We start from the raw sequence: 26241 nt of genomic DNA, 5'->3' as shown, positions 1-26241 counted from the left end.
ACTTACAAGCCCTTAACCAACAGTGCAGTTCAAGAAGAAAATATTTACCAAGTAGGCTAAAATAAAAGTAATAATGAAAAGTAACAATAAGATTAACTTCTTGAGAATACAGGGGGTGCTGTTTTCACATTAGCATAATTGCCTCTACAGATAAAACTGCCTCTTATTCAATTATTGCTGTTACTATATGCATATAACCATATACCATTGGATAGAAAACAAGCTATGGTTTCTAAAACCGTTCCAATTTTGTCTCTGAGTCAAACACAGGTCATTTCACAGCACTTTCCCTGAGCCAGAAGAAGATTGCAAGATGTGTATGCTCGCTTCAAAGCTCTGCCTATATATGGTCACGCGACCTATGACCCGAAACACACTTCCTTCTTCTTCCTCTGGGTGTCTGGAAGACGTCAGAGGAGAAATTTTTTGTTTATCTTGTACTGACGTGAAATAAGACCTATTTCTTTAGCGTGACCGACAACTTCCGGTTTCCTGAGATGCGCGTTTTAGAGAAGCCATTGACTTTTGTTATGCTGACGTTACGGATGAAAACTATCTCCGTGTCGAAGTTTGTTTGATACATGTGACCATATCACCGTAATGTATGTTTTTTCAATATAGTTTAATCAGATTATTAGAATTTTTTCGGGAGTTTTGCCGTGTTCCGTTCTTTGAGTTTTTTAACTTTGGACAGGGGCCGTGCCAGTCGACCAGTACCCAGGCTAAATGAAGAGGGGAAGTTGCCATTGTGAATGGATTGAACGACTCATCAGGACTAAGGACACCTTGATCAACATTCTGATGAAAGACCAGCAATAGTAAGACCCAATTTACGATGTTATTTCATATATCTGTCGTGCATGTGAACTGGTCGCGCGCGTCCAGCTGGTTCTGGCTGGCCTGGTTATGCTAATTTAGCGCTACATTTTGTTTTCGCTATAAAACATTTAAAAAGTCTGAAATATTGTTTGGATTCACCAGATGTTGGGCTTTCAATGTCTGTACGCTGTGTATTTTTTCTGAAATGTTTTAAGACAAGTAATTAGTTATATAACGTTGGTCTCTGTAATTGTTCTAGCTGCATCAGCACTATATCAGATTGCAGCTGCAATGTAGAACTGTGATTTATACCTGAAAAATGCACATTTAAAAAAAAAAAACTATGCTATACCATAAATATGTTATCAGACTGTCATCTTAAGAATTTGTTTGTTGGTTAGTGGCTATCAATATCTTAGTTTAGCCGAATTGGTGATAGCACCTGATGGAGTAAGAAACTGTTGGAGTAAGAAAATGGTGTCATTTTGCTAACGTGTTTAGCTAATAGATTTACATATTGTGTCTTCCCTGTAAAACATTTAAAAAATCTGAAATGGTGGTTTTATTCACAAGATCTGTGTCTTTCATTGGGTGTCTTGGACTTGTGATTTAATGATATTTAGATGCTACTATTTAATTGTGACGCTATGCTAGCGATGCTAATCAGTGTGGGGGGTGTGGGGGGTGCTCCCGGATCCGGGTTAGGTACTCTGTAGAGGTTTTAACAATAACGAGGCTATATACAGGGGGCACCAGTACCGAGTCAGTGTGCAGGGGTACAGGCTAGTTGAGGTAATCTGTACATGTAGGTGGGGGCGAAGTGACTATGCATTGTTAACAAACAAACAGCGAGTAGCAGCAGTGTACAAGAGTGTACAATTCATTTTTATGAATTATTCAGCAGTCTAATGGCTTGGGTCTAACCAGTTGAGTAGCCTTTTGGTTCTAGACTTGCTGCTCCGCTTGCCGTGCGGTAGCATAGAAAACAGTCTATAACTTGGGTGACTGGAGTCTCTGACAATTTTATGGTCTTTCCTCTGACACCGCTTATTATATTGGTCCTGGATGGCAGGAAGCTTGGCCATAGCAATGAACAGGGCCGTATGAACTACCTCCTGTAGCCTTATGGTCAGGATGCTCTCGATGGTGCAGCTGTAGAACCTTTTGAGGATCTGGGGGCCCATGCCAAATCTTTTCAGTCTCCTGAGGGGTAAAAGGTTTTGTCGTCCCCTCTTCACGACTGTCTTGGTATGTTTGGACCCTGATAGTTTGTTGGTGATGTGGACACCAAGGAACTTGAAACTATCGACCCGCTCCACTACAGCCCCGTCGATGTTAATGGGAGCCTGTTCGGCACGCCTTTTCCTGTAGTCCACGATCAGCTCCTTAGCATTATGGCACAGCAGTTTGCATCAAGGATTGGTATGAAGTTAACCCTAAAGGCAGCATAAAGCTAAATATACGTTTTCCTTTTTGTGCAGGTTCTTACCATCTGGTTTGATTGAATTTCTTACAGGACACAGTGATACATGTACAGTACACTACAACTGCCGGTTTGAGATGGACAGTATTCTCTGCATGTTCAGACTGTATCTGACCTCAACATGGCTGCAACACAGCTGTATGTTTCACACGCTGGTATTCTCTTGGAGAAGTTGACAAACACAGGTTTGCTGCTCACAAGGCCAATTTTAGCTTTGTAAACAAGTAAACTGGGTTTAAGGGGTTTTGTTGAAAAGTCATTCAAGGCTGTTGAAAAAATAGACTGTATACCATAGTGCCATGAGTTCATTACATACTGTTCATTACATAAGTTATACTGTACGCAGTTAAAGTAAGCACACACTTGGGTAGTGTAATTTATTATATTAGGTATTAACACAAGATTCAAATAAACAGTTGTACTTTGACAGTAGTGGAGGCTGCTGAGATGAGGACAGCTCATAATAATTGCTGGAACGGCGCAGATGGAACGGCATCAAACACATGTATTTGATACTATTCCACTAATAGCGCTCCAGCCATTACCACAAGCCTGTTCTACCCAATTAAGGTGCCGCCGACCTCCTGTGGTTGACACTAGATTAAAGTCTACACCCCTGCTCAACCCGTACCCATAACTCTAACCCTAACCCTAGCTTCATGTCCACATTCTGGCTCAACCCTAACCCTAACTTTATGTCCGCAGCCCTGCAAGATGCAGGCAAGGCTGTATTGAATGTGTCGATGTCTGTCACCTTGATTACTCAAATTTCTCTCAACCTATGCACCTACAATGTATACTTTCATTTATAGGCTAGATTGTAGCAACCTCATGATGAGTGTAGGGAAAATATGAGTATCATGTAGTAGCCTAAACCTATCGCTGTTACATTGAACTGGTTGAATGGAATATGAATGACAGACATCCAATATGCTGCAATAGAAATAAGGCCATGCTCATAAAAAAAAGGATTGTCCTCCCTCAACGTAAACGGCACCAACCATCATAGCTAAAACTAACAGACTGCCACCCCCACCGCCGCTGCTCCCTCTATGGACATTTTATTTATATGGATTTAATCCGTATCGCAGATGTTCGCAGAAGATCCGCGTCATAACTCGATTGAAATTTAAAGGCATTTTCCCCTGTTCGCGGAGACTGCATTCACAGTAACCGCTGCATATGTCAGCTCAATCGGAAATTACCTTCACATATTAACCCTGACCTTGAATGATACTTCCACAATACGGATTGAATCCAGTCCTAAATCTGGAATTAACTCAATCAATAAACACTGTACTGGGACTAATAAAACAACGTTGACCAATACTTAATGAAAAGGTAGGGCTACATTTTGCAAGGTGATTTGACAGGTTTGAGTCTCATTCACATAGACGTTGGCCTTGGATACAGAGGTCGGATCAGTTGAGTTGGCCCTTCCCGTATCTTAACCATCACCAGTGAGTGGTGATGATGCACAACTTTCCGACATTTTACAGCTTGATGCTACCTGCTGTATTATTTGCTGTCCAGAGAACCTTTTAACCTGTTTGGGCTGCAAGCTGAATATTGAAAAAACTGGAAAATGTGTGCACATTTTCAAACGGCCTCCTAAGAAACTTTTTATTTTCCAATATGCATATATTTACTACTGTTGGATAGATAACAGTCTATAGTTTCTAAAAAGGTTTGAATTGTTTCTCTAAGTCGAACAGAAATATTTTTACAGCCATTTTCCCAGCCGAATTGAGATTTCCAAAATGCGATGTGTCTCTTTAAGACCTTCTCTATAAAAGGCCATTTGACTTGGGACCATAGAAACACGTCACACGCCTTCGTCAGGCTGTAATGCGGAAGTGAGAATTGAAAGGAGTCGAATATCTCGTCCATGGACTGAATAACACACCTTCTTGTGAGACCTGCGCAGTTAAAAAAAAATTCCGGGCGCGAAGCAGAATTTGGTCTCGGCTTCTGGAAGAAGGTAGATAACGGTGAATATGATCTCTGACTACGATATTATTTGATACATGTCACAAAATCATCCTAAAGTATGTTTTTTCAATATACTTTAATTATATTATTGCAATTTATTCTGGACTTTAGATGTGATACGACGGAAGAATTTTTTGAAGAAACGCTGAGTAGCGCCGCAATGCTATTGTGCTTGCTAACCAAAGAGGGAAATAATTCGTTCTGGAACCCAACTAAAGACTCTACTGGACATTGGACCCCGTTACAACATTCTGATGGAATATCAACAAAGATAAGACCCAATTTGGGATGCTTTTTCATATATCTGTTGAGCTGTGCTGTGCTAACTGGGCTAACTGTGCTAGGCTAGCGCTTGACCAATGCTAGTGCTGACTTATGCTAGCTTATGTTGTTAGCTAATATAACGATATATTGTGTTTTCGCTGTAAAACACTTCAAAAATCGGAAATGTTGGCTTTATTCACACGATATCTGTCTTTCATTAGCTATCCACCATATGTTTTTCTGAAATGTTTTATGAGGTGTAATTAGTAGCCGACGTTGGTGTATGTATTTTCTCTGGCTACTCCCGTCTGGATTCAGACTCTAGCTATGTGTTAGCATTTATGGTAGCATCAATGTAAAACTGATTTATAGCTAAAATATGCACTTTTTATGAACAAAACGTAGATTTATTGTGTAACATGTTATATGACTGTCATCTGAGGTAGTTTTTTCTGGGCTCTTTAGGTTGGTTTTAGTTTATTTCGGTTGGCTTGTGCATGCTACTTGAATCATAATTCATACATCATAATCATATCCATACGTGTCTGTCCACTTTTGTATTTGGTGGTGAGCTAACATAAATATATGTGGTGTTTTCTCTGTAAAACATTTAAAAAATCGGACATGTTGGCTGGATTGACAAGATGTTTATCTTTCAAATGCTGTATTGGACTTGTTAATGTGTAAAAGTTAAATATTTTTAAAAAATAGATTTTGAATTTCGCGCCCTGCAGCTGTTGTCATTGTCGTTCCGATTTCGGGCTTGCAGCCCAAACAGGTTTTAAATCTGATTAGCTTTCTCTTGAAAAATCAAACAGTCCATGAAACTGGGCGGTACATAAACCAGGGGTGCAGATTAACCCTTTTCATCGACAGGATCACACAGCAACCATGATTTCTCTGGTCGTTGCTCTGCTCATTGGAGCAGTGTAAAAATTGTCATAGAGGACTGTGTTATGACACTAACATCACAAATGTGTTTATTTAACGTTATTAAGAACTTTTATTCCACTTTTATCATAGTGCTGTGCTTTTTTTTAATAATCTCAAAAGGTGAGGAAATATAGCTAGAATGTGCCTGCTCCCGATTTCCAGTCGCTATGGAGGACGACACGATCGTCGAAGGATATGAGTGCAAGGCCTACTCCCAGGTCCACCAGGTGTCTCTGAACTCTGGGTACCACTTCGGTGGTGGCTCCCTGATCTCCAGCACATGGTGGTGTCTGCTGCTCACTGCTACAAGTTGTAAGTATCATGTGAACTACTTCCAATATATTGTGCACACCCCTGTCTAGCGTATTTTGTTCTGTCAACATCTAGGAAAGTTAACCTAATATTATTTATTTTATTTACTTCACCTTTATTTAACCAGGTAGGCTAGTTGAGAACAAGTTCTCACGTACAACTGTGACCTGGCCAAGATAAAGCAAAGCAGTTTGACGCATACAACAACACAGAGTTACACATGGAATAAACAAACATACAGTAGAAAAAGTCAATATACAGTGTGTGCAAATGAGGTAAGATAAGGGAGGTAAAGGCAATAAATAGGCCATGGTGGCAAAGTAATTACAATATACCAATTAAACACTGGAGTGATAGATGTGCAGAAGATGAATGTGCAATTAGAGATACTGGGGTGCAAAGGAGCAAGATAAATAAATAAATACAGTATGGGGTTGAGGCAGTTGGATTGGCTATTTACAGATGGGCTACGTACAGGTGCAGTGATCTGTGAGCTGCTCTGACAGCTGGTGCTTAACTTCACTAGGGTAGGGGGCAGTATTTTGACATCCGGATGAAAACCGTGCCCAAAGTAAACTGCCTGTTACTCAGGCCCAGAAGCTAGGATATGCATATAAGGTAGATTTGGATAGAAAACACTCTAACGTTTCCAAAACTGTTAAAATAATATCTGTGAGTATAACAGAACTGATACGGCAGGCGAAAACCTGAGAAAAATCAATCCAGAAAGTGGGATTGTTTTATGTTTGTAGTTTTCCATAGACTGCATATACAGATTCCAATGACTTAGGACTCAAATTGCACTTCCTATGGCTTCCAATAGATGTCAACAGTCTTTAGAAATTGTTTCAGGCTTGTATTCTGAAAAATTAGAGAGTAAGACCACTCTGAATGAGTGGACACTGCAGTGTCCCAGAGGTTTGTCATGCGCACGACCGAGAGCCTTTCTTGTTTTCCTTTTATATTGACGAAGCTTTTGTCCTGTTGAAATATTATTGATTATCCTGTCTAGGACTGGTAGCGGAACCCCTCGCCAACAGCCAATGAAATTGCAGGGCACCAAATACAAATCAACAGAAATCTCACAAATCAAATTTCTCAAACATACAAGTATTAGGCACCATTTTAAAGATAAAATTCTCGTTAATCCAGCCACAGTGTCTGATTTCAAAAATGCTTTACAGCGAAAGCTCCACAAACGATTATGTTAGGTCACCACCAAGTCACAGAAAAACCCTGCCATTTTTCCCACCAAAGAGAGGAGTCACAAAAAGCAGAAATAGAGATAAAATGAATCACTAACCTTTGATGATCTTCATCAGATGACACTCATAGGACTTCGTGTTACACAATACATGTATGTTTTGTTCTGTAAAGTTCGTATTTATATCCAAAAAATCTAATTTTACATTGGCGTGTTACGTTCAGTAGTTCCAAAACATGCAGTGATTGTGCAGATAGCCACATGAATTCACAGAAATGCTCATTATAAATGTTGATGAAAATACATGTGTTATACATGGAAATATAGATAAACTTCTCCTTAATGCAACCGCGGTGTCAGATTTCAAAAAAACTTTACTGAAAAAGCATAATCTGAGTAGGGCCCAAAACAGCCAAAATAAATATCCGCCATGTTGCGCCGTCAACATTAGTTAGAAATAGCATTATAAATATTCACTTACCTTTGATGATCTTCATCAGAATGCACTCCGAGGAATCCCAGTTCGACAACAAATGTTTGATTTGTTCCATAAAGTCCATCAATTATGTCCAAATAGCTTCTTTTGGTAGGGCGTTTGGTAAACAAATCCAAACGCGCGTTCAGGTCCAGTCGGACGAAAGTTCAAAAAGTTATATTACAGGTCATAGAAACTTGTCAAACTAAGTATAGAATCAATCTTTAGGATGTTTTTATCATAAATGTTCAATAATGTTCCAACTGGAGAATTGCATTGTCTGTAGAAAAGCTATGGAACGAGAGCTACCTCTCATGTGAAATGCGCATGACTGAGAACGAGGCTGCTGCCAGACCCCTTAGTCAAACAGCTCTCATCCAGCCCCCCTTCACGGTAGAAGCCTGAAACAACGTTCTAAAGACGGCTGACATCTAGTGGAAGCCTTAGGAAGTGCAAAATAACCCATATCCCACTGTATATTCGATAGGGGCTGAGTTCAAAAACTACAAACCTCAGATTTCCCACTTCCTGTTTGGATTTTTTCTCAGGTTTTTGCCTGCCATATGAGTTCTGTTATACTCACAGACATCATTCAAACAGTTTTAGAAACTTCAGAGTGTTTTCTATCCAATACTATTAATAATATGCATATATTAGCATCTGGGACTGAGTAGGAGGCAGTTTACTCTGGGCACGCTATTCATCCAAAAGTGAAAATGCTGCCCCCTATCCCAAAGAAGTTATGACTAAAAACAACTTGAGGATTGATTATAAACATTGTTTGACATGTTTCTACAAACTTTACTGATACTTTTCGGATTTGTCGTCTGCCTGTGTAACTGCCTTTGAGCCTGTGGATTACTGAACAAAACGCGCCAACAGAACAGAGGTTTTTGGATATAAAGAGGGACTTTATCGAACAAAACAAACATTTATTGAGTAAATGGGAGTCTTGTGAGTGCAACCATATGAAGATCATCAAAGGTAAGTGATTAATTTTATTCGCTATTTCTGACTTTTGTATCTCCTCTACTTGGCTGGTAACTGTTTGTAATGATTTGTCTGCTGGGCGCTGTTCTCAGATAATCGCATAGTATGCTTTCGCCGTAAAGCCTTTTCGAAATCTGACACAGCGGTTGGATTAACAAGAAGTTAATATTTAAGCCGATGTATAACACTTGTATGTTTTATGAATTTTTATCATGAGTATTTCTGTTTTTGAATTTGGCGCTCTGCAATTTCACTGGATGTTGGCCAGGTGGGACGCTAGCGTCTCACGTACCCTAGTGAGGTTAAAGCTAGTGTGGGAGATATGAGTCTCCAGCTTTAGTGATTTCTGCAGTTCGTTCCAGTCATTGGCAGCAGAGAACTGGAAGGAAAGGCGGCCAAAGGAGGAATTGGCTTTGGGGGTGACCAATGAGATATACCTGCTGGAGTGTGTGCTACGGGTGGGTGCTGCTATGGTGACCAGTGAGCTGAGATAAGGCGGGGCTTTACCAAGCAAAGACTTGTAGATGACCTGGAACCAGTGGGTTTGGCGACGAGTATGAAGCGAGGGCCAGTCAACGAGAGCGTACAAGTTGCAGTGGTGGGTAGTATATGGGGCTCTGGTGACAAAACGGATGGCACTGTGATAGACTGCATCCAATTTGTTGAGTAGAGTGTTGGAGGCTATTTTGTAGATGATGTCGCCGAAGTCGAGGATTGGTAGGATGGTCAGTTTTACGAGGGCATGTTTGACAGCATGAGTGAAGGATGCTTTGTTGCGAAATAGGAAGCTGATTCTAGATTTAATTTTGGATTGGAGATGCTTAATATGAGTCTGAAAGGAGAGTTTACAGTCTAACCAGACACCTAGGTATTTGTAATTGTCCACATGTTCTAAGTCAGAACCGTCCAGAGTAGTGATGCTAGTCAGGCGGGCGGGTGCGGGCAGGGAACGGTTGAAGAGCATGCATTTAGTTTTACTTGCATTTAAGAGCAGTTGGAGGCCACGGAAGGAGTGTTGTATGGCATTGAAGCTCGTCTGGAGGTTAGTTAACACAGTGTCCAAAGAAGGGCCAGAAGTATACAGAATGGTGTCGTCTGCGTAGAGGTGGATCAGAGAATCACCAGCAGCAAGAGCGACATCATTGATGTATACAGAGAAGAGAGTCGGCCCGAGAATTGAACCCTGTGGCACCCCCATAGAGACTGTCAGAGGTCCAGATAACAGGCCGGATAACCTTTCCTGTTGCTTGTCAAAAATATCTACAGTCCTTTAGAGACGTCAAACAAATATCATGATCTAGTTTTACATTATAATGTCACGATCATGATTTTCATAATCTCGAAAGGTGAGGCAATGTGTCAATGCTAACTGTGAGAGTTCTCTCTGTTTCCAGTTGCCACGGAGGAGGACCAGATCGTCGAAGGGTATGAGTGCAAGGCCTACTCCCAGCCCCACCAGGTGTCTCTGAACTCTGGGTACCACTTCTGTGGTGGTTCCCTGGTCAATGAGAACTGGGTTGTGTTTGCTGCTCACTGCTACATGGCATGATTAAACTACATACCTGTACCTGAAGTATCCTATGTGCATATAGATAAGACTTCCATTTAATGAATACATTCAATATGTGTACTGGTACATCAAGCTGCCTCGTCAAGGCTTGTACAAGGTTATTTACATGTCTGTCATGGCTTAACAACATCCTATCATCCAGATTATATCATGCAGTTCACTTCACCTGCACCCCAAGGCTCAGCACAGAACACCATCAAGTCATGAAAGACTTTCCTTTCCCTCGTTCTCTTTCACCCTAAGCTGTGTGGAGGTGCATCTGGCTAAGCACAACATTGTCAGGACTGAGGGTAACGAGTAGTTCATCTCTTCTTCCCGTGTCATCCCCCACCCCAACTACAGCTCCTACAACATCAACCATGACATCATGCTGATCAAGCTGAGCGAACCCGCCACCCTCAACACCTACGTGCAGCCTGTTGCTCTGCCCAGCAGCTGTGTCCCCGCTGGCACCATGTGTACCGTCTCTGGATGGGGAAACACCATGAGCTCCAGTGAGTACAGCAATAAAGGCACCATGTTAATGTATTTTGGGGTTATTTTGGGGTATTTTGGGGTTATGTTATGTTATATAGATTCCAAGGTGGCTTAGCAGTTCAGACGTCTTTTTCCGTATTGTCGTGTCGTGTCCTGTATATATATTTATTTACACCTTTTCTTCGCATATCTTTTATTTATTTTATTATCCAAGAACTCAACTACAACAGCTTTCCTGCAAAAGCTTTCCTGCAACCCGCTTCACCAATTACAAAAAGTATTATTTACCTCAATCTGAAAATCCATCGTGGAAGCTAGCCAGGGGCTAATTCAGAAGCTAGCCTGAAAGCTAACCAGAAGCTACTCCGATAGCTAGCCAGAAGCTAATCTGTAGCTGCCCCGAAATTAGCCGGTTTGCTGGCTAGCGTTGGTGTTTCAGCTGCCCACGTTTTGTGGTCATCAGCTATTCCTTTAGCTCGATAATCTACCGGCACTTTTGTGCAACGCGACTCGGACCGGAGCATTCCGGGACTTTTTTCTCTCAGTTTCCCCGGATTCCAGCCGCAGGCTCTGGACACTTGCACCTTGATTTCGCAGCTAGCTAGCTGCAAACCGTGTGACTATTGGCTTACGTCGACCCCGGAGCAAACTCAAATCATGCTGGAGCTAGCCAGCTGAGGAGTTCCATCACCATCCGGACCCGTTTCTTTTGTTGCTGCTGCAGATACGGAACCCCACCGGGCCTTCACGACTGACTGCCGCGACTGACTGCCGACGTTATCTGCCCGAGGGATTTATCCAACCGGCACCTCCGTCCCGACGTTACCTGAACGCTCATCTGAGGCCCGCTAATTGTTAGCTGTCTTATCGGCTGCTATCTGAACAAAACCCCACTACACGGAACCCCACTAACCTACCGACGGAAACGCACGAGGTATCTACAAACAGACCTCCATCCTATGCTGCTACCGATAGCCATATACCCGGCCAGCTGTCTGGATCGCCACGACCCCAACCAACCTCTACTCACTGGACCCTTATTGATCACTCGATTAAGCATGCCTCTCCTTAATGTAAATATGCCTTGTCCATTGCTGTTCTGGTTAGTGTTTATTGGCTTATTTCACTGTAGAGATTCTAGCCCTGCTCTCTATACCATATCCAACCTCTCAGTTCCACCACCCACATATGCGATGACATCACCTGGTTTCAATGATGTTTCTAGAGACAATATCTCTCTCATCATCACTCAATACCTAGGTTTACCTCCACTGTATTCACATCCTACCATACCTTTGTCTGTACATTATTCCTTTAAACTATTTTATCGCCCCCAGAAACTTCCTTTTACTCTCTGCTCTAGTAGCTCTAGGCGACCAATTCTCATAGCTTTTAGCCGTACCCTTATCCTACTCCTCCTCTGTTCCTCTGGTGATGTAGAGGTGAATCCAGGCCCTGCAGTACCTGGCTCCACTCCTATTCCCCAGGCGCTCTCTTTTGATGACTTCTGTAACCGTAATAGCCTTGGCTTCATGCATGTTAACATTAGAAGCCTCCTCCCTAAGTTTGTTTTGTTCACTGCTTTAGCACACTCTACCAACCCGGATGTTTTAGCCGTGTCTGAATCCTGGCTTAGAAAGACCACCAAAAATTCAGACATTTTCATCCCCAATTACAAGATTTTCAGACAAGATAGAACGGCCAAAGGGGGCGGTGTTGCAATCTACTGCAAAGACTGCCTGCAGAGTTCTGTTATACTATCCAGGTCTGTTCCCAAACAATTTGAACTTCTACTTTTAAAAATCCACCTCTCTAAAAACAAGTCTCTCACCGTTGCCGCCTGCTATAGACCACCCTCTGCCCCCAGCTGTGCTCTGGACACTATATGCGAACTGATTGCCCCCCCATCTATCTTCAGAGCTCGTGCTGCTAGGCGACCTAAATTTGAACATGCTCAACACCCCAGCCACCCTACAATCTAAGCTTGATGCCCTCAATCTCACACAAATTATCAATGAACCTACCAGGTACCACCCCAATTCCGTAAACACGGGTACCCTCATAGATATCATCCTAACAAACTTGCCCTCCAAATACACCTCTGCTGTTTTCAACCAAGATCTCAGCGATCACTGCCTCATTGCCTGCATCCGTAATGGGTCAGCGGTCAAACGACCTCCACTCATCACTGTCAAACGCTCCCTGAAACACTTCAGCGAGCAGGCCTTTCTAATCGACCTGGCCGGGGTATCCTGGAAGGATATTGATCTCATCCCGTCAGTAGAGGATGCCTGGTCATTTTTTAAAAATGCCTTCCTCACCATCTTGAATAAGCATGCCCCATTCAAGAAATTTAGAACCAGGAACAGATATAGCCCTTGGTTCTCTCCTGACCTGACTGCCCTTAACCAACAGAAAAACATCCTATGGCGTTCTGCATTAGCATCGAACAGCCCCCGTGATATGCAACTTTTCAGGGAAGCCAGAAACCAATATACACAGGCAGTTAGAACAGCCAAGGCTAGCTTTTTCAAGCAGAAATTTGCTTCCTGCAACACAAATTCAAAAAAGTTCTGGGACACCGTAAAGTCCATGGAGAATAAGAACACCTCCTCCCAGCTTCCAACCGCTCTGAAGATAGGAAACACTGTCACCACCGACAAATCCACTATAATTGAGAATTTCAATAAGCATTTTTCTACGGCTGGCCATGCTTTCCACCTGGCTAACCCTACCCCGGACAACAGCACTGCCCTCCCCTCTGCTACTCGCCCAAGCCTTCCCCATTTCTCTTTCTCCCAAATACAGTCAGCTGATGTTCTTAATGAGCTGCAAAATCTGGACCCTTACAAATCAGCCGGGCTAGATAATCTGGACCCTTTCTTTCTAAAACTATCTGCTGAAATTGTTGCCACCCCTATTACTAGCCTCTTCAACCTCTCTTTCGTGTCGTCTGAGATCCCCAAAGATTGGAAAGCAGCTGCGGTTATCCCCCTCTTCAAAGGGGGGGACACCCTTGACCCTAACTGCTACAGACCTATATCTATCCTACCCTGCCTTTCTAAGGTCTTCGAAAGCCAAGTCAACAAACAGATTACCGACCATTTCGAATCACACCACACCTTCTCCGCTATGCAATCTGGTTTCAGAGCTGGTCATGGGTGCACCTCAGCCACGCTCAAGGTCATAAACGATATCGTAACCGCCATCGATAGGAAACAATACTGTGCAGCCGTATTCATTGACCTGGCCAAGGCTTTTGACTCTGTCAATCACCACATCCTCATTGGCAGACTCGACAGCCTTGGTTTCTCTAATGATTGCCTCGCCTGGTTCACCAACTACTTCTCTGATCGAGTTCAGTGTGTCAAATCGGAGGGTCTGTTGTCCGGGCCTCTGGCAGTCTCTATGGGGGTGCCACAGGGTTCAATTCTTGGACCGACTCTCTTCTCTGTTTACATCAATGATGTCGCTCTTGCTGCTGGTGATTCTCTGATCCACCTCTACGCAGACGACACTATTCTGTATACTTCTGGCCCTTCTTTTGACACTGTGTTAACAACCCTCCAGGCGAGCTTCAATGCCATACAACTCTCCTTCCGTGGCCTCCAACTGCTCTTAAATACAAGTAAAACCAAATGCATGCTCTTCAACCGATCGCTGCCTGCTCCTGCCCGCCTGTCCAACATCACTACTTTGGACGGCTCTGACTTAGAATATGTGGACAACTATAAATACCTAGGTGTCTGGTTAGACTGTAAACTCTCCTTCCAGACCCACATCAAACATCTCCAATCCAAAGTCAAATCTAGAATTGGCTTCCTATTCCGCAACAAAGCATCCTTTACTCATGCTGCCAAACATATCCTTGTAAAACTGACCATCCTACCAATCCTCGACTTCGGTGATGTCATTTACAAAATAGCCTCCAAAACCCTACTCAATAAATTGGATGCAGTCTATCACAGTGCCATCCGTTTTGTCACCAAAGCCCCATATACTACCCACCACTGCGACCTGTACACTCTCGTTGGCTGGCCCTCGCTTCATACTCGTCGCCAAACCCACTGGTTCCAGGTCATCTACAAGACCCTGCTAGGTAAAGTCCCCCCTTATCTCAGCTCGCTGGTCACCATAGCAGCACCTACCTGTAGCACGCGCTCCAGCAGGTATATCTCTCTAGTCACCCCCAAAACCAATTCTTCCTTTGGACGCCTCTCCTTCCAGTTCTCAGCTGCCAATGACTGGAACGAACTACAAAAATCTCTGAAACTGGAAACACCTATCTCCCTCACTAGCTTTAAGCACCAGCTGTCAGAGCAGCTCATAGATTACTGCACCTGTACATAACCCATCTACAATTTAGCCCAAACAACTACCTCTTTACCTACTGTATTATTTATTAATTTATTTTGCTCCTTTGCACCCCATTATTTCTGTCTCTACTTTGCACTTTCTTCCACTGCAAACCAACCATTCCAGTGTTTTTTAGTTTTTATTTTACTTGCTGTGTTGTACTCACTTCGCCTCCATGGCCTTTTTATATTTTTATTTATTTATACATATATTTGTTTGCCTTCACCTCCCTTATCTCACCTCACTTGCTCACATTGTATATAGACTTATTTTTTTTCACTGTATTATTGACTATATGTTTGTTTTACTCCATGTGTAACTATGTGTTGTTGTATGTGTCGAACTGCTTTGCTTTATCTTGGCCAGGTCGCAATTGTAAATGAGAACGTGTTCTCAATTTGCCTACCTGGTTAAATAAAGGTTAAATAAAATAAAAAAAAATAAAAAAATATACCTGCTCAGGTAGCCATTGCCCGTGTTAAAATGTAAATGATCCATAAATGACATGTTCTGCCTTTAATTTCCTCTTCTTTCTTTCTATCCATTCTTTCATTTTTCATCCATCCTTACAGCTGCCGATAGCAACAAGATACAGTGCCTGAAATCTCTCATTGTCTCTCTCGGGGTGAATCCGGTGGCCCAGTGGTGTGCAACAGTGAGCTACAGGGTGTCGTGTCCTGGGGTTATGGCTGGGCCGAGCCTGGTAAACCTGGTGTCTACGCCAAGGTAAGAATATAGGCTTCTGCTGCTAAGTTTGTGGGATAAAGCATCAAGTAGTTTCAAATAAATACTTTATTAATGGGTTTGTGACAGCATTCCTTTATTAGACCACTGGCTCATCCCTGTCACAACTACATGTTTCTAACTTCAATAATACCAACTTCACCCCAGCTCTAATACCAACTTTATCTCAGGTCTACAGTGACTTGGCCCTGTGCCCACTAATGTCTCCCTTCTCCTTCTCTTCCTCCCGGTGTGCATCTTCAACGACTGGCTGACCAGCACCATGGACAAATACTAAGTCTGATCCTAGCGTCGGTCCTCCAGCACGGTCCTACAACTCCACAACATCGTGTGCAGTTCAACATCCACATTTTTTCCCCATGACAAATAAAGCATTTAACACTAAATACTTTTTTGCTGTTGTGTTTGTACTTCCACTCTCCATAGAAATCTTTGTAAAGGTATTTCTATCTTCTCATGTCAAGTAGTATTACTAGTAAACACCAGAGAAACTAGTAATCACCAGCAAATTGTTTAAGTATGGATCTTTTCTTACTAAAATATGCAGGGGATAAATTCATTGTGTCATGGTACCCTACCATAACAATTTGTTTTGTATCAATACAACAAGATACCACAAGGAACATTATTGATTACATTGATTTGTTTCTATAGTTGTGTATTGACGCGTTGCTGCTCACAATAGCTGGTATAGGGATGTTAAAAGTGTGGCATAATTGCTTTTCCTTCTTACCCATTTAGAGTATTCTCTCTGTGAGAGTTGTGTTGCTACTGAAATACTGTGTGGTGCAACATGAATATGGTTGGATCTTACATACTGTTTGTATAATGGGTTGCATGATATAGATTCAATATCCCTTGAATGTGCATCAGTCAGACTGAGTCCAGATGCTAAATAATATACTTCAATATTCACAATGAGAGATTCCGTAACCTCCATTATTGAGAGGGACAATCAGAGGCTTCATCAGAGTTCCCCAACATTCAGGGCTTAGCCCTGGGCCATCACAGGACAATACCTGCATATTAATGGATAAGAGGTTCTTGGCTATAAATATCTATTATAAGGTTGTAATTCACTTCAGGACATATGAAAGCCATACACTAGGGGAGAGTGGGGTAAGTTGAGCCACCCATGTCTCTAGGAAACCATACACAACATTAATCATTTGACCAAATATTTAGAAAGAGGCCTTCATTTCATTGAGTCTGTGAATTAAGAAACCACATGGAAAAAGTGATAAGCAAGTTAGGTCCAAAAAACAGATTTTCACCAAGTCAAATGTATTTATTATATTAGAGGTTTCATGACGCTTGCAAGGCATTATAGCTGGGATATGAGGTAACAACAGGGCCTGGCCTATGTTAAAAGTATTAAAAAAAGAACAAAGTGTTTGTTAGTTAAAAGATGCTTAAAATGATTGAAATTGATTGTGTTGAATTCTGTTTTTAAAACGGCACTGGTAATATTTAATTCAGTCCAGAAATGTGTAGCCATCTTGACTTACCCTGTCCTGCGGCTAAACTTACCCCACACCTGGGGGTACGAAACCACTTTTTAATGATTATAAAATCCTGAAATATATGTAGATATCTTTATTAGAAAGAATACAATATTTCCCTTGATGGAGTGATGCTGAATGAAAAAAAAATCTCAACTTACCCCACTCTCCTCTACTGTGAGAAACTGCTGATTAAGAGTGAGTGAGATATTGATGGATTTTCAGAATGGTCCCAGACCCGTAGCCACAAGGGACCCAGAAGTGAAGCCAGTACGGTGGCCCGAAGGGCTATGCTATCAGGACAATTCTGTCTAGAATAATATTTTGGCTATGCATTTGGGATCAATCAGAGTACAATAAAATATATATATACACAGAGTACCAGTCAAAAGTTTGGACACACCTACTCATTCCAGAGTTTTTCTTAATTTTTACTATTTTCTACATTGTAGAATAATAATGAAGACATCAAAACTATGAAATAACACATATGGAATCATGTAGTAAGCAAAAAAATATACATATTTTATATTTGAGATTCTTCAAAGTAGCCACCCTTTGCCTTGATGACAGCTTTGCACGCTCTTGGCATTATCTCAACCAGCTTCATGAGCTAGTCACCTGGAATGCATTTGAATTAACATGTGTGCCTTGTTAAAAGTTTATTTGTGGAATTTTTTTCCTTCTTAATGCGTTTCAGTCAAACAGTTGTGTTGTGACAAGGTAGGGGGTGGTATACAGAAGATAGAAGACCCAGAGTTACTTTTTCTGCAGAGGATAAGTTTGCTAGAGTTAACAGCCTCCGAAATTGCAGTCCAAATAAATACTTCACAGATTTCAAGTAACAGACACATCTCAACATCAACTGTTCAGAGGAAACCGTGTGAATCAGGCCTTCATGATCGAATTGCTGCAAAGAAATCCCTACTAAAGGACACCAATTAGAAGAAGAGACTTGGTTGGGCCAAGAAACACAAGCAATGGACATTAGACCAGTGGAAATCTGTATTTTGGTCTGATAAGTCAAAATGTGAGATATTTGGTTCCAACTGTGTGTCTTTGTGAGACACAGAGTAGGTGAACGGATGATCTCCGCATTTATGGTTCCCACTGTGAAGCATGGAGAATGAGGTGTGATGGTGTGGGGGTGTTTGCTGGTGACACTGTCTGTGATATATTTTGAATTCAAGGCACACTTAACCAGCATGGCTACTACAGCATTCTGCAGCGATACACCATCCCATCTGGTTTGCCCTTTGTGGGACTATCATTTGTTTTTCAACAGGACAATGACACAAAACACACTTCCTGACTGTGTAAGGGCTATTCGACAAAGAAGGAGAGATATGCAGTGCTGCATCAGATGACCTGGCCTCCACAATCACCGACCTCAACTCAATTGAGATGGTTTGGGATGAGTTGGAACGCAGAGTGAAGGAAAAGCAGCCAACAGGTGCTCAGCATATGTAGAAATTCCTTCAAGACTGTTGGAAAAGCATTCCAGGTGAAGCTGGTTAAGAGAATGCCAAGAGTGTGAAAAGCTGCCATCAAGGCAGAGGGTGGCTACTTTGAAGAATCTAAAATATATTTTGATTTGGTTTGTTTAAAAAAAATCTGGGTTACTACATGATTCCATATTTGTTTTTTCATAGTTTTGAAGTCTTCACTATTATTCTACAATGTAGAAAATAGTAAAAATAAAGAAAATTATGAGTAGGTGTGTCCAAACTTTTGACTGGTACTGCATATATATGCTATTTGTCATCATATATCGTAGAGAAATAAGTCATTTAAATATTTTCCCCTTTTTCCGATTACATTTCCAAATCAGAAATATTTTTTTTTTTTTACATTTTGAAATCTCTATGCACATAGAAAGGCCTGATATCTAATAACAAAACAACAATTAATTAATTAATGACAACTAGAAACAAATAGAATACATTTGAGGCGGAACTATTTTTCACGTAACACCATTCACCCACACAGACTGCGATAACTGATGCACCGGCAATGTCAAACGAAATTTGTCACGTTATGCGACCTCGGGGATGTATTAATGAGCACATTAACCTAATTTACACGAGAATAACGAAATATAATTTTCCTTAGAAACATCGGTTTACATTTTTAAAGGCCGGTTTGATTCCTTTTTTCTTTCTAGCCTCTTGTAGGGGTCTGAACTCGACAAGATGCGCATCACCATTCAGATGTTGATATCCCATGGCCGGGTGGCCCGTAAAATGGGTCTCGGTCCAGAGTCCCGAATAAACATGCTTCGGAACATTCTTACCGGCCTTGTTCGACACGAGAGGATAGAGACCACCCGAGGCAGAGCAGACGAAGTTCGATTCTATGCTGAAAAGGTGAGGACATGGATGGTAACGTTACCCTTTTAAGCAGCTCAACACAGCTGCTTCAACAATAGTAATTCAAAGGCTGTCAGATGGCGATATTGAGTCGTTTCATCTTACCGTCCAAAAGGAATGTAAATGCAGCCGGTTATACACGTGTATACCCCTTCAGCCAACCAGACCAGGGGTGGGAAAGGGACTGCTCCAACCTGATTGGCTAAACGCGATTTGTAACATTCAGAACATGGCGGAAAATGGTGTTTCATAAGGAAAGTCTTGTCTTTTTTTTTACCTTCTCGCCATTAAATTGAGTTAAGGAAGAAATCGACTCCTTTGTAACCTGAATGGAGAATATTTTATGTACAACCCGGTCCACAGGGGATATGAGTGTATAGCTGGCTACATAGATTTCCTTTGGGTGGTAAGATGAAGAGACTCTTGTCATCTGCCGGCCTTTGGGCTACTCCACCAGTTGACTAAACTCAACTCCCATGGTGAAGGAAGTTTCTGATGAACTCCACCAGTGGAGTTTAGCGGAGTCCTGGCTTGGAAGAAATTCAGCTCTGACTACATTGATTCGCCCAAGGTCAATAGTAAATTATGAAACGCTTATCTTGTACCTATGGTTGTCCTATCTAGTTATGTGCCTTTGTTTGCTGAAATTCATGCATTTTAATCAAACAAATACAACCATGGAGTTGAGTTCAGTCAGCTACTTCTTCAACCATCCCTGTTTAGTAGGCTGCTGTAGTTTTTGACAGCTTGTGACGTTGTTGACCAATGTGTGATGTTGTTTTGCAGTTGATTGACTATGCCAAGAAGGGAGACACTGACGAGAAAGCGATGAAAATGGCAAACTTCTGGCTCACAGTAAATGTTCTTTCTTTATGATCTTTGTTAGTATTTTAAAATGCTCAGACCCAGACTGTCCCAATCTCCCCAGCATTGTTGTACTAGTATTTACCAGATTAGTATGAGTGTGTTCCTAGTTCTTTCAGTCAGTCATCATCCTGTTACTCTCTCCTCTGTGGTTTAAGGAAAAGGATCTGATCCCAAAGCTCTTCAAAGTCCTGGCTCCCAGGTTTGAGACCCAGCCCAAAGCCTACACCCGGATGGCCCGCATTCCCAACAGGGAGAACCTGGACAAGGCTGCTATGGCTGTGCTGGAGTATAAAGGCAACCCGTTCCCACCTCTCCAGACCGCCAAACGAGACAATGAACTCACGCTAATCAACCAGCTCCTCAAAGGCTACAGAGAAGAGCGGGCACAGCAGGCAGCAGCCAAGGTTGAGGCATGATGCAACCAGCCACACACTGACATTACATGTGTTAGATCAGGGGTGTGTTCGGTATGGTGAAACATTTAGAATGTCATGTCTGTTCTACAGTATATGAACATTCTGGAACGTTGCTCCCTCCTGAATAAGCCCCTGTATTTCCCAAGAAGGGGACCCACTGGTGGGTTGTACTCTAAACTTTTATAGTCCACAGATTCTGACTAGGTCCTGGTTTGGAAACATTGTGTTGCTTTGTGTGTAATAAGAAAAACACCCAAACACTTTTGGTGGATCACACTGTTTTAGATGACTGGCACAGTATTTGACTTTCTGTGGACCCCACTGAACATGAAAGAGGATGTTGTGTGTCAAAATAAATATGATTGTTTGACAATGTTAAGCGTCATGTTATTTTGACTGTTAGTCAAATAAAAAGTTTTGTTCATGGCACTACTGTGAATTTAACAGATGTGCTTATATATGCTGTTATTATTCCCTCTACTGGTTACGAAACATTTCCCCCAAACTTTTCATTATTATCATTATTATTTGATGTCCTGTTTTTAATCTCTACTGATTCTGAATAAACAGACAGTGGCAAATAGAGGCAGGATATTTTATGAAAGCAACCACCTTCAACCAGGCAAAATCACACATCATGAGCTTCCCCATTTGTTCTATTTGTTTAGATTCAAACTGTTTTGTTATTAAGAGCTGCTGTAGAGTTTGGTTTTCACATACTGGTAACTACTTGCCTAAATTGCCCCAAACCTATTGCAATTACATTCAATTGGACCGGCTCACCATTCTCCTTTGCCACTTGCCTGTAAGCGCTCCAATTGTGAGGTTCCAGAAAAGTAATTGTACTGTACCAAGATGGAGTAGATGTTTTGGACGAATGCCCTTGCCCTTCTACATTACACATTCACACTGGCCAAGGTATGAAAGAAACAGACAAGGCCTCTAGTAAAACCAACCATTTTAATTTGGCAAAAAGTGTATGTACAGCATATTCAGAATATTCTAATTTGACACCATTAAAATGCATTCATTTCGAACAGTGCTTCAGTAATGTGCTCTTAACCAGACCTCTCTAAATACCCAGGAAGCTGTGCTGTTGTCTGTTATGCATATAAAACCCTCTCACTCCTCTCCCTTTGCTCTTCCACTTGTGTCTGTGTATAATAGACAAATACCATAGATAAGTTGATCATGCAGCTTGTTGTACAGGATGAATGGAACCAGCCTGTCAAAATCAATCTATTCAGTCAAGTAATGGCATCCGTAACCATGAACAACAGTGGACTGTAACGGAAGTTTACATACATCTTAGCCAAATACATTTAAACTCAGTTTTTCACAATTCCTGACATTTAATCCCAGTAAAAATTCCCTGTCTTGGGTCAGTTAGGATCAACACTTTATTTTAAGAATGTGAAAAATCAGAATAATAGTGGAGAATTATTTATTTCAGCTTTTATTTCTTTCATCACATTCCCAGTGGGTCAGAAGTTTACATACACTCAATTAGTATTTGGTAGTATTGCCTTTAAATTATTTAACTTTGGTCAAATGTTTTGGGTAGTGTTTCACAAGCTTCCCACTATAAGTTGGGTGAATTTTGGCCCATTCCTCCTGACAGAGCTGGTGTAACCGAGTCAGGTTTGTAGGCCTCCTTGCTCGCACAAGCTTTTTCAGTTCTGCCCACAATTTTTTTTATAGGATGGAGGTCAAGGCTTTGTGATGGCCACTCCAATACCTTGACTTTGTTGTCCTTAAGCCATTTTGCCACAACTTTGGAAGTATGCTTGGGGTCATTGTCCATTTGGAAGACCCATTTGCGACCAAGCTCTAACTTCCTGACTGATGTCTTGAGATGTTGCTTCAATATATCCACATAATTTTCCTGCCTCATGATGCCATCTATTTTGTGAAGTACACCAGTCCCTCCTGCAGCAAAGCACCCCCACAACATGATGCTGCCACTCCCGTGCTTCACAGTTGGGATGGTGTTCTTCGGCTTGCAAGCCTCCCCCTTTTTCCTCCACACATAACGATGTTCATTTTGGCCAAACAGTTCTATTTTTATTTCATCAGACCAGAGGACATTTCCCCTAAAAGTACGATCTTTGTCCCCATGTGCAGTTGCAAACCGTAGTCTGGCTTTTTTTATGGCTGTTTTGGAGCAGTGGCTTCTTCCTTGCTGAGCAGCCTTTCAGGTTATATCGATATAGGACTCATTTTACTGTGGATATAGATACTTTTGTACCTGTTTCCTCCAGCATCTTCACATGGTCCTTTGCTGTTGTTCTGGGATTGATTTGCACTTTTCGCACCAAAGTACGTTCATCTCTAGGAGACAGAAAGCGTCTCCTTCCTGAGCAGTATGATGGCTGCGTGGTCCCATGGTGTTTATACATGCATACTATTGTTTGTACAGATGAACGTGGTACCTTCAGGCATTTGGAAATTCCTCCCAAGGATGAACCAGACTTGTGGAGGTCTACAATTTTTTTTCTGAGGTCTTGGCTGATTTCTTTTGATTTTCCCATGATGTCACGCAAAGAGGCATTGAGTTTGAAGGTAGGCCTTGAAATACATCCACAAGTACACCTCCAATTGACTCAAATTATGTCAATTAGCCTATCAGAAGCTTCTAAAGCCATGACATAATTATCTGGAATTTTCCAAGCTGTTTAAAGGCACAGTCAACTTAGTGTATAATCTTCTGACCCACTGGAATTGTTATACAGTGAATTATAAGTGAAATAATCTGTAAACAATTGTTGGAAAAATTACTTGTGTCATACACAAAGTAGATGTCCTAACTGACTTGCCAAAACTATAGTTTGTTAACAAGAAATTTGTGGTGTGGTTGAAAAACTAGTTTTAATGACTCCAACCTAAGTGTATGTAAACTTCCGACTTCAACAGTATACGTCTACAGTGACAAAACCTTTGGAGCACCAGAACAATCTAATTCAAGTATCATTCTTTTTTACAGACTACATTATACCTTTGACTGTATGTTCTCATGTGCATAACATGTGCTGTACCAGTCTGACCAAACCAAGCCTACTCCAGACATTACTACAGAAAGACAATAAAGGGCTATTAATTAAACCATTAGAAACAGTCAATTAACCACCATTCTTTACCCCACACCTTTTTTCTTTTTTTTTTACAGATTGGATAAAAAAAATATTAAAGAGAATTACTTGTTTCATACTCGGATATTAACAAGTTATACAAAAAAATACAATGTAGTTGATTACTTCCATTATTTCCATTTCTTAGAAGAAACAGGTGGTAAATTGGCCTTGACACCGTCTTATGAATTACACCCTCCCCCTTACATTGATATCATTAGGCTATTTAATCAACTTCATGTTATTAAGATACATGTACATTTTTAAATGTCTCATAATGACACTTGATGACATTGATTAATATGAACATATCTACAGGTAATATTTGTATATTTGATACCGGAATATCATTGGATGTAGTGTGTGGATGAGTATAATTCAGGTAAAAGCGCTATTCAAAGTCACTTTGAAATAAATGGCGGAACAGAAAAACTAAGAGAAGGGGAACATTAAAGTGCTTCATGCAGGACAAACAGGACGTTGGTGCTACTACTTTCACAGTTACTCTTAAAAGGTTTGCTTAAGTTGTTTATGGGCGCAGGACTTTTCATGTTCAGGAAGAACTACTGTTCCTACTTATGGATAAACAACAATGAGCCCCTCACACAGTATCAGATCAGATGTACAACTTCACTGAGGGAAACGGCCATACATACAGACATGTACAGGTTTGACATGACATCATTACATACTAGTTGGGGGGGGGGGGGGGGGTGATTGTGAAGTTAGTTCATATCCTCGCTGGACAACCTTCCCTCCTTAAATCATGTGTCAAGGATGGAGGCTGAAATTGAAAGTAAAACAAGCTATAAGTATGATTTCTATGTAAAAAACAAAGTTGAAAATGTAACTTTAAAACCACCCCTTTCCTTGTGCTCTATTGCATTAATACATTCACCAAGGTCTACATACATCAAGGAATAACATTCAGAGCAAGCTAATATCTTGCACTCCAGTGAAAACTGAACAGTAGTATTCAGAGTTAAAACAGTTGTCTGTGGACAGTATGACATAAGGTTCCAATAGAAATCCAGAAGAAGTGACATTAACACCTCCTCAGTAGCCTATATGGTATGAAATATATACAGTTATTGTTTAGTAGTACAACAGGCACGCGCACTGTATGAGCACATGGAGTATAATCCGTTTAGAGACAGGGAGTACATGCTTGTTTTAGCAGTACCTCTGGTCCACAGTAAACCTAACATTGTACACTTAAACATCAGTATATCAATCCTATAGCCTGGAGCAATCAACATACATAAGAATATAAATCATCCCAACATATTCTATATGGAGAAATTCAATATTTTGTGTTAACATCATCTGTCAAACATGAAGAAAAAAACATGAATGTATTGTTTCAGGATGTGAGTGAACATTTTACTCTTGTACAATGTAATGGCATGAGAACTGCAATGGTCACAGCACCACTTGGAATTTGACAATGTGGGAAAAAAACATCCCTTTTGTAATATAAACTCTGCAACTATTTTAGAGTAATGGTAACTCATTCTCTTCAGCTATTTACACGTTTCCCTCAGCCCCTCCATTGATGCCTTATAAATTCTTGAATAAAAGTGTTCATAGGAGTTTTGTTCAGTCTCCACTGTGCGCTCCTATCATTCTATTGGTCAGGCTACATCCACTCTGTCATCTCTCCCTCCAGGTGCCTCTCTCCCTGCTCATGTTCAAATATTTATTGCTTATTTTTTTCTTTTACAAGCTCAGCACTTTAACTCACAGCCATTTCCTCTTCTTTATTCAGCTCTCTTCCCATTCTCTCTATTTAGAGGTGAAAATGGGCCGTTTCAAACTTCTATTCCACATGTCTGCTTATGACTCCCCCTTCTCTTCCTCCTTATATCCATCCCTCCTTCCCTCGTGGCTATACATAGCTTGACCTGTTTTCTGTGCTACCTGATCTTCCTCCACCTCCCTTTCAATCTTTCTCCTTCTCTCTGTGTCCCTCTTTCTCTCTGTCTGTCTCATGCCTTGGTGCCCACGCCCCCTCCCCCCTGCATGCTGAAGTACTCAGTAAAGTGGGAGGGGAGTCGTGGAGGGGGAAGGGGGGAGTGGGCAGAGAGGCGGGGGGGCATAGGGGGAGGGAGTGGGGGGAAGGTGGGTGACGACAGGTCGGCCGTGGTGGTGATGATCTTATGCTCACTGTTCCTCTGCACTTCCTGTCCCTTCCGGGCCACCGTCTCCTCCACCGTCTTCACTGGGCCCTGAGAGAGAGGTAGGTAAAAGTTGAAAGGTTAAGGGTCACGCTGGGTTGTATTTGGCACAATATCAGTTACCACATCCTTCTCTGACAACTTCCTCTGTGCTCTAACACCT

General features: G+C 41.5%; 3 protein-coding genes across 4 annotated transcripts in view; 2 read left to right on the top strand and 1 right to left on the bottom strand.

The window, feature by feature from the left end:
• Positions 1-5658: 5658 nt before the first annotated feature.
• LOC129837125 (trypsin-2-like) lies at positions 5659-16057 on the top strand. Its single transcript, XM_055903041.1, has 5 exons — positions 5659-5803; positions 9867-9948; positions 10385-10536; positions 15519-15601; positions 16046-16057. The coding sequence occupies exons 1-5, from the start codon at positions 5659-5661 to the stop codon at positions 16055-16057; spliced, it is 474 nt and encodes a 157-aa protein (XP_055759016.1).
• Positions 16058-19091: 3034 nt separating this feature from the next.
• LOC129837748 (39S ribosomal protein L17, mitochondrial-like) lies at positions 19092-21148 on the top strand. The gene is made up of 3 exons (XM_055904168.1): positions 19092-19487; positions 20277-20345; positions 20513-21148. The coding sequence occupies exons 1-3, from the start codon at positions 19314-19316 to the stop codon at positions 20771-20773; spliced, it is 504 nt and encodes a 167-aa protein (XP_055760143.1). The 5' UTR covers positions 19092-19313; the 3' UTR covers positions 20774-21148.
• A 566-nt stretch (positions 21149-21714) lies between these two features.
• Positions 21715-26241, bottom strand: part of LOC129837743 (transmembrane protein 145-like) — a 38186-nt gene continuing 33659 nt past the window's right edge. The window contains exons 15-16 of one of the 2 annotated variants that reach the window (XM_055904161.1): positions 26069-26129; positions 21715-24685 (exon numbers count right to left, since the gene is read on the bottom strand). In XM_055904161.1, coding sequence (XP_055760136.1) covers positions 24666-24685; positions 26069-26129 — 81 coding nt within the window. In that variant the 3' untranslated portion in view covers positions 21715-24665. Of the gene's footprint in view, positions 26130-26241 lie in introns of both variants that reach the window. The other variant, XM_055904160.1, reaches the window with a different exon arrangement.

Source organism: Salvelinus fontinalis, chromosome 38, assembly GCF_029448725.1.
Source record: "Salvelinus fontinalis isolate EN_2023a chromosome 38, ASM2944872v1, whole genome shotgun sequence".
Classification (NCBI taxonomy): domain Eukaryota; kingdom Metazoa; phylum Chordata; class Actinopteri; order Salmoniformes; family Salmonidae; genus Salvelinus; species Salvelinus fontinalis.
The sequence above is the reverse complement of the archived record's forward strand: the minus strand, read 5'-3'. Positions and strand labels throughout refer to the sequence as shown.

Coding starts and splice junctions, on each gene's coding strand:
- LOC129837125 (XM_055903041.1), top strand. CDS start 5,659: ATGGAGGACGACACGATCGTCGAAGGATATGAGTGCAAGGCCTACTCC. Junction 5,804..9,866: donor GCTGCTCACTGCTACAAGTT/GTAAGTATCATG, acceptor CTCTGTTTCCAG/TTGCCACGGAGGAGGACCAG. Junction 10,537..15,518: donor GGGAAACACCATGAGCTCCA/GTGAGTACAGCA, acceptor CCGGTGGCCCAG/TGGTGTGCAACAGTGAGCTA.
- LOC129837748 (XM_055904168.1), top strand. CDS start 19,314: ATGCGCATCACCATTCAGATGTTGATATCCCATGGCCGGGTGGCCCGT. Junction 19,488..20,276: donor TTCGATTCTATGCTGAAAAG/GTGAGGACATGG, acceptor GTTGTTTTGCAG/TTGATTGACTATGCCAAGAA. Junction 20,346..20,512: donor TGGCAAACTTCTGGCTCACA/GTAAATGTTCTT, acceptor CTGTGGTTTAAG/GAAAAGGATCTGATCCCAAA.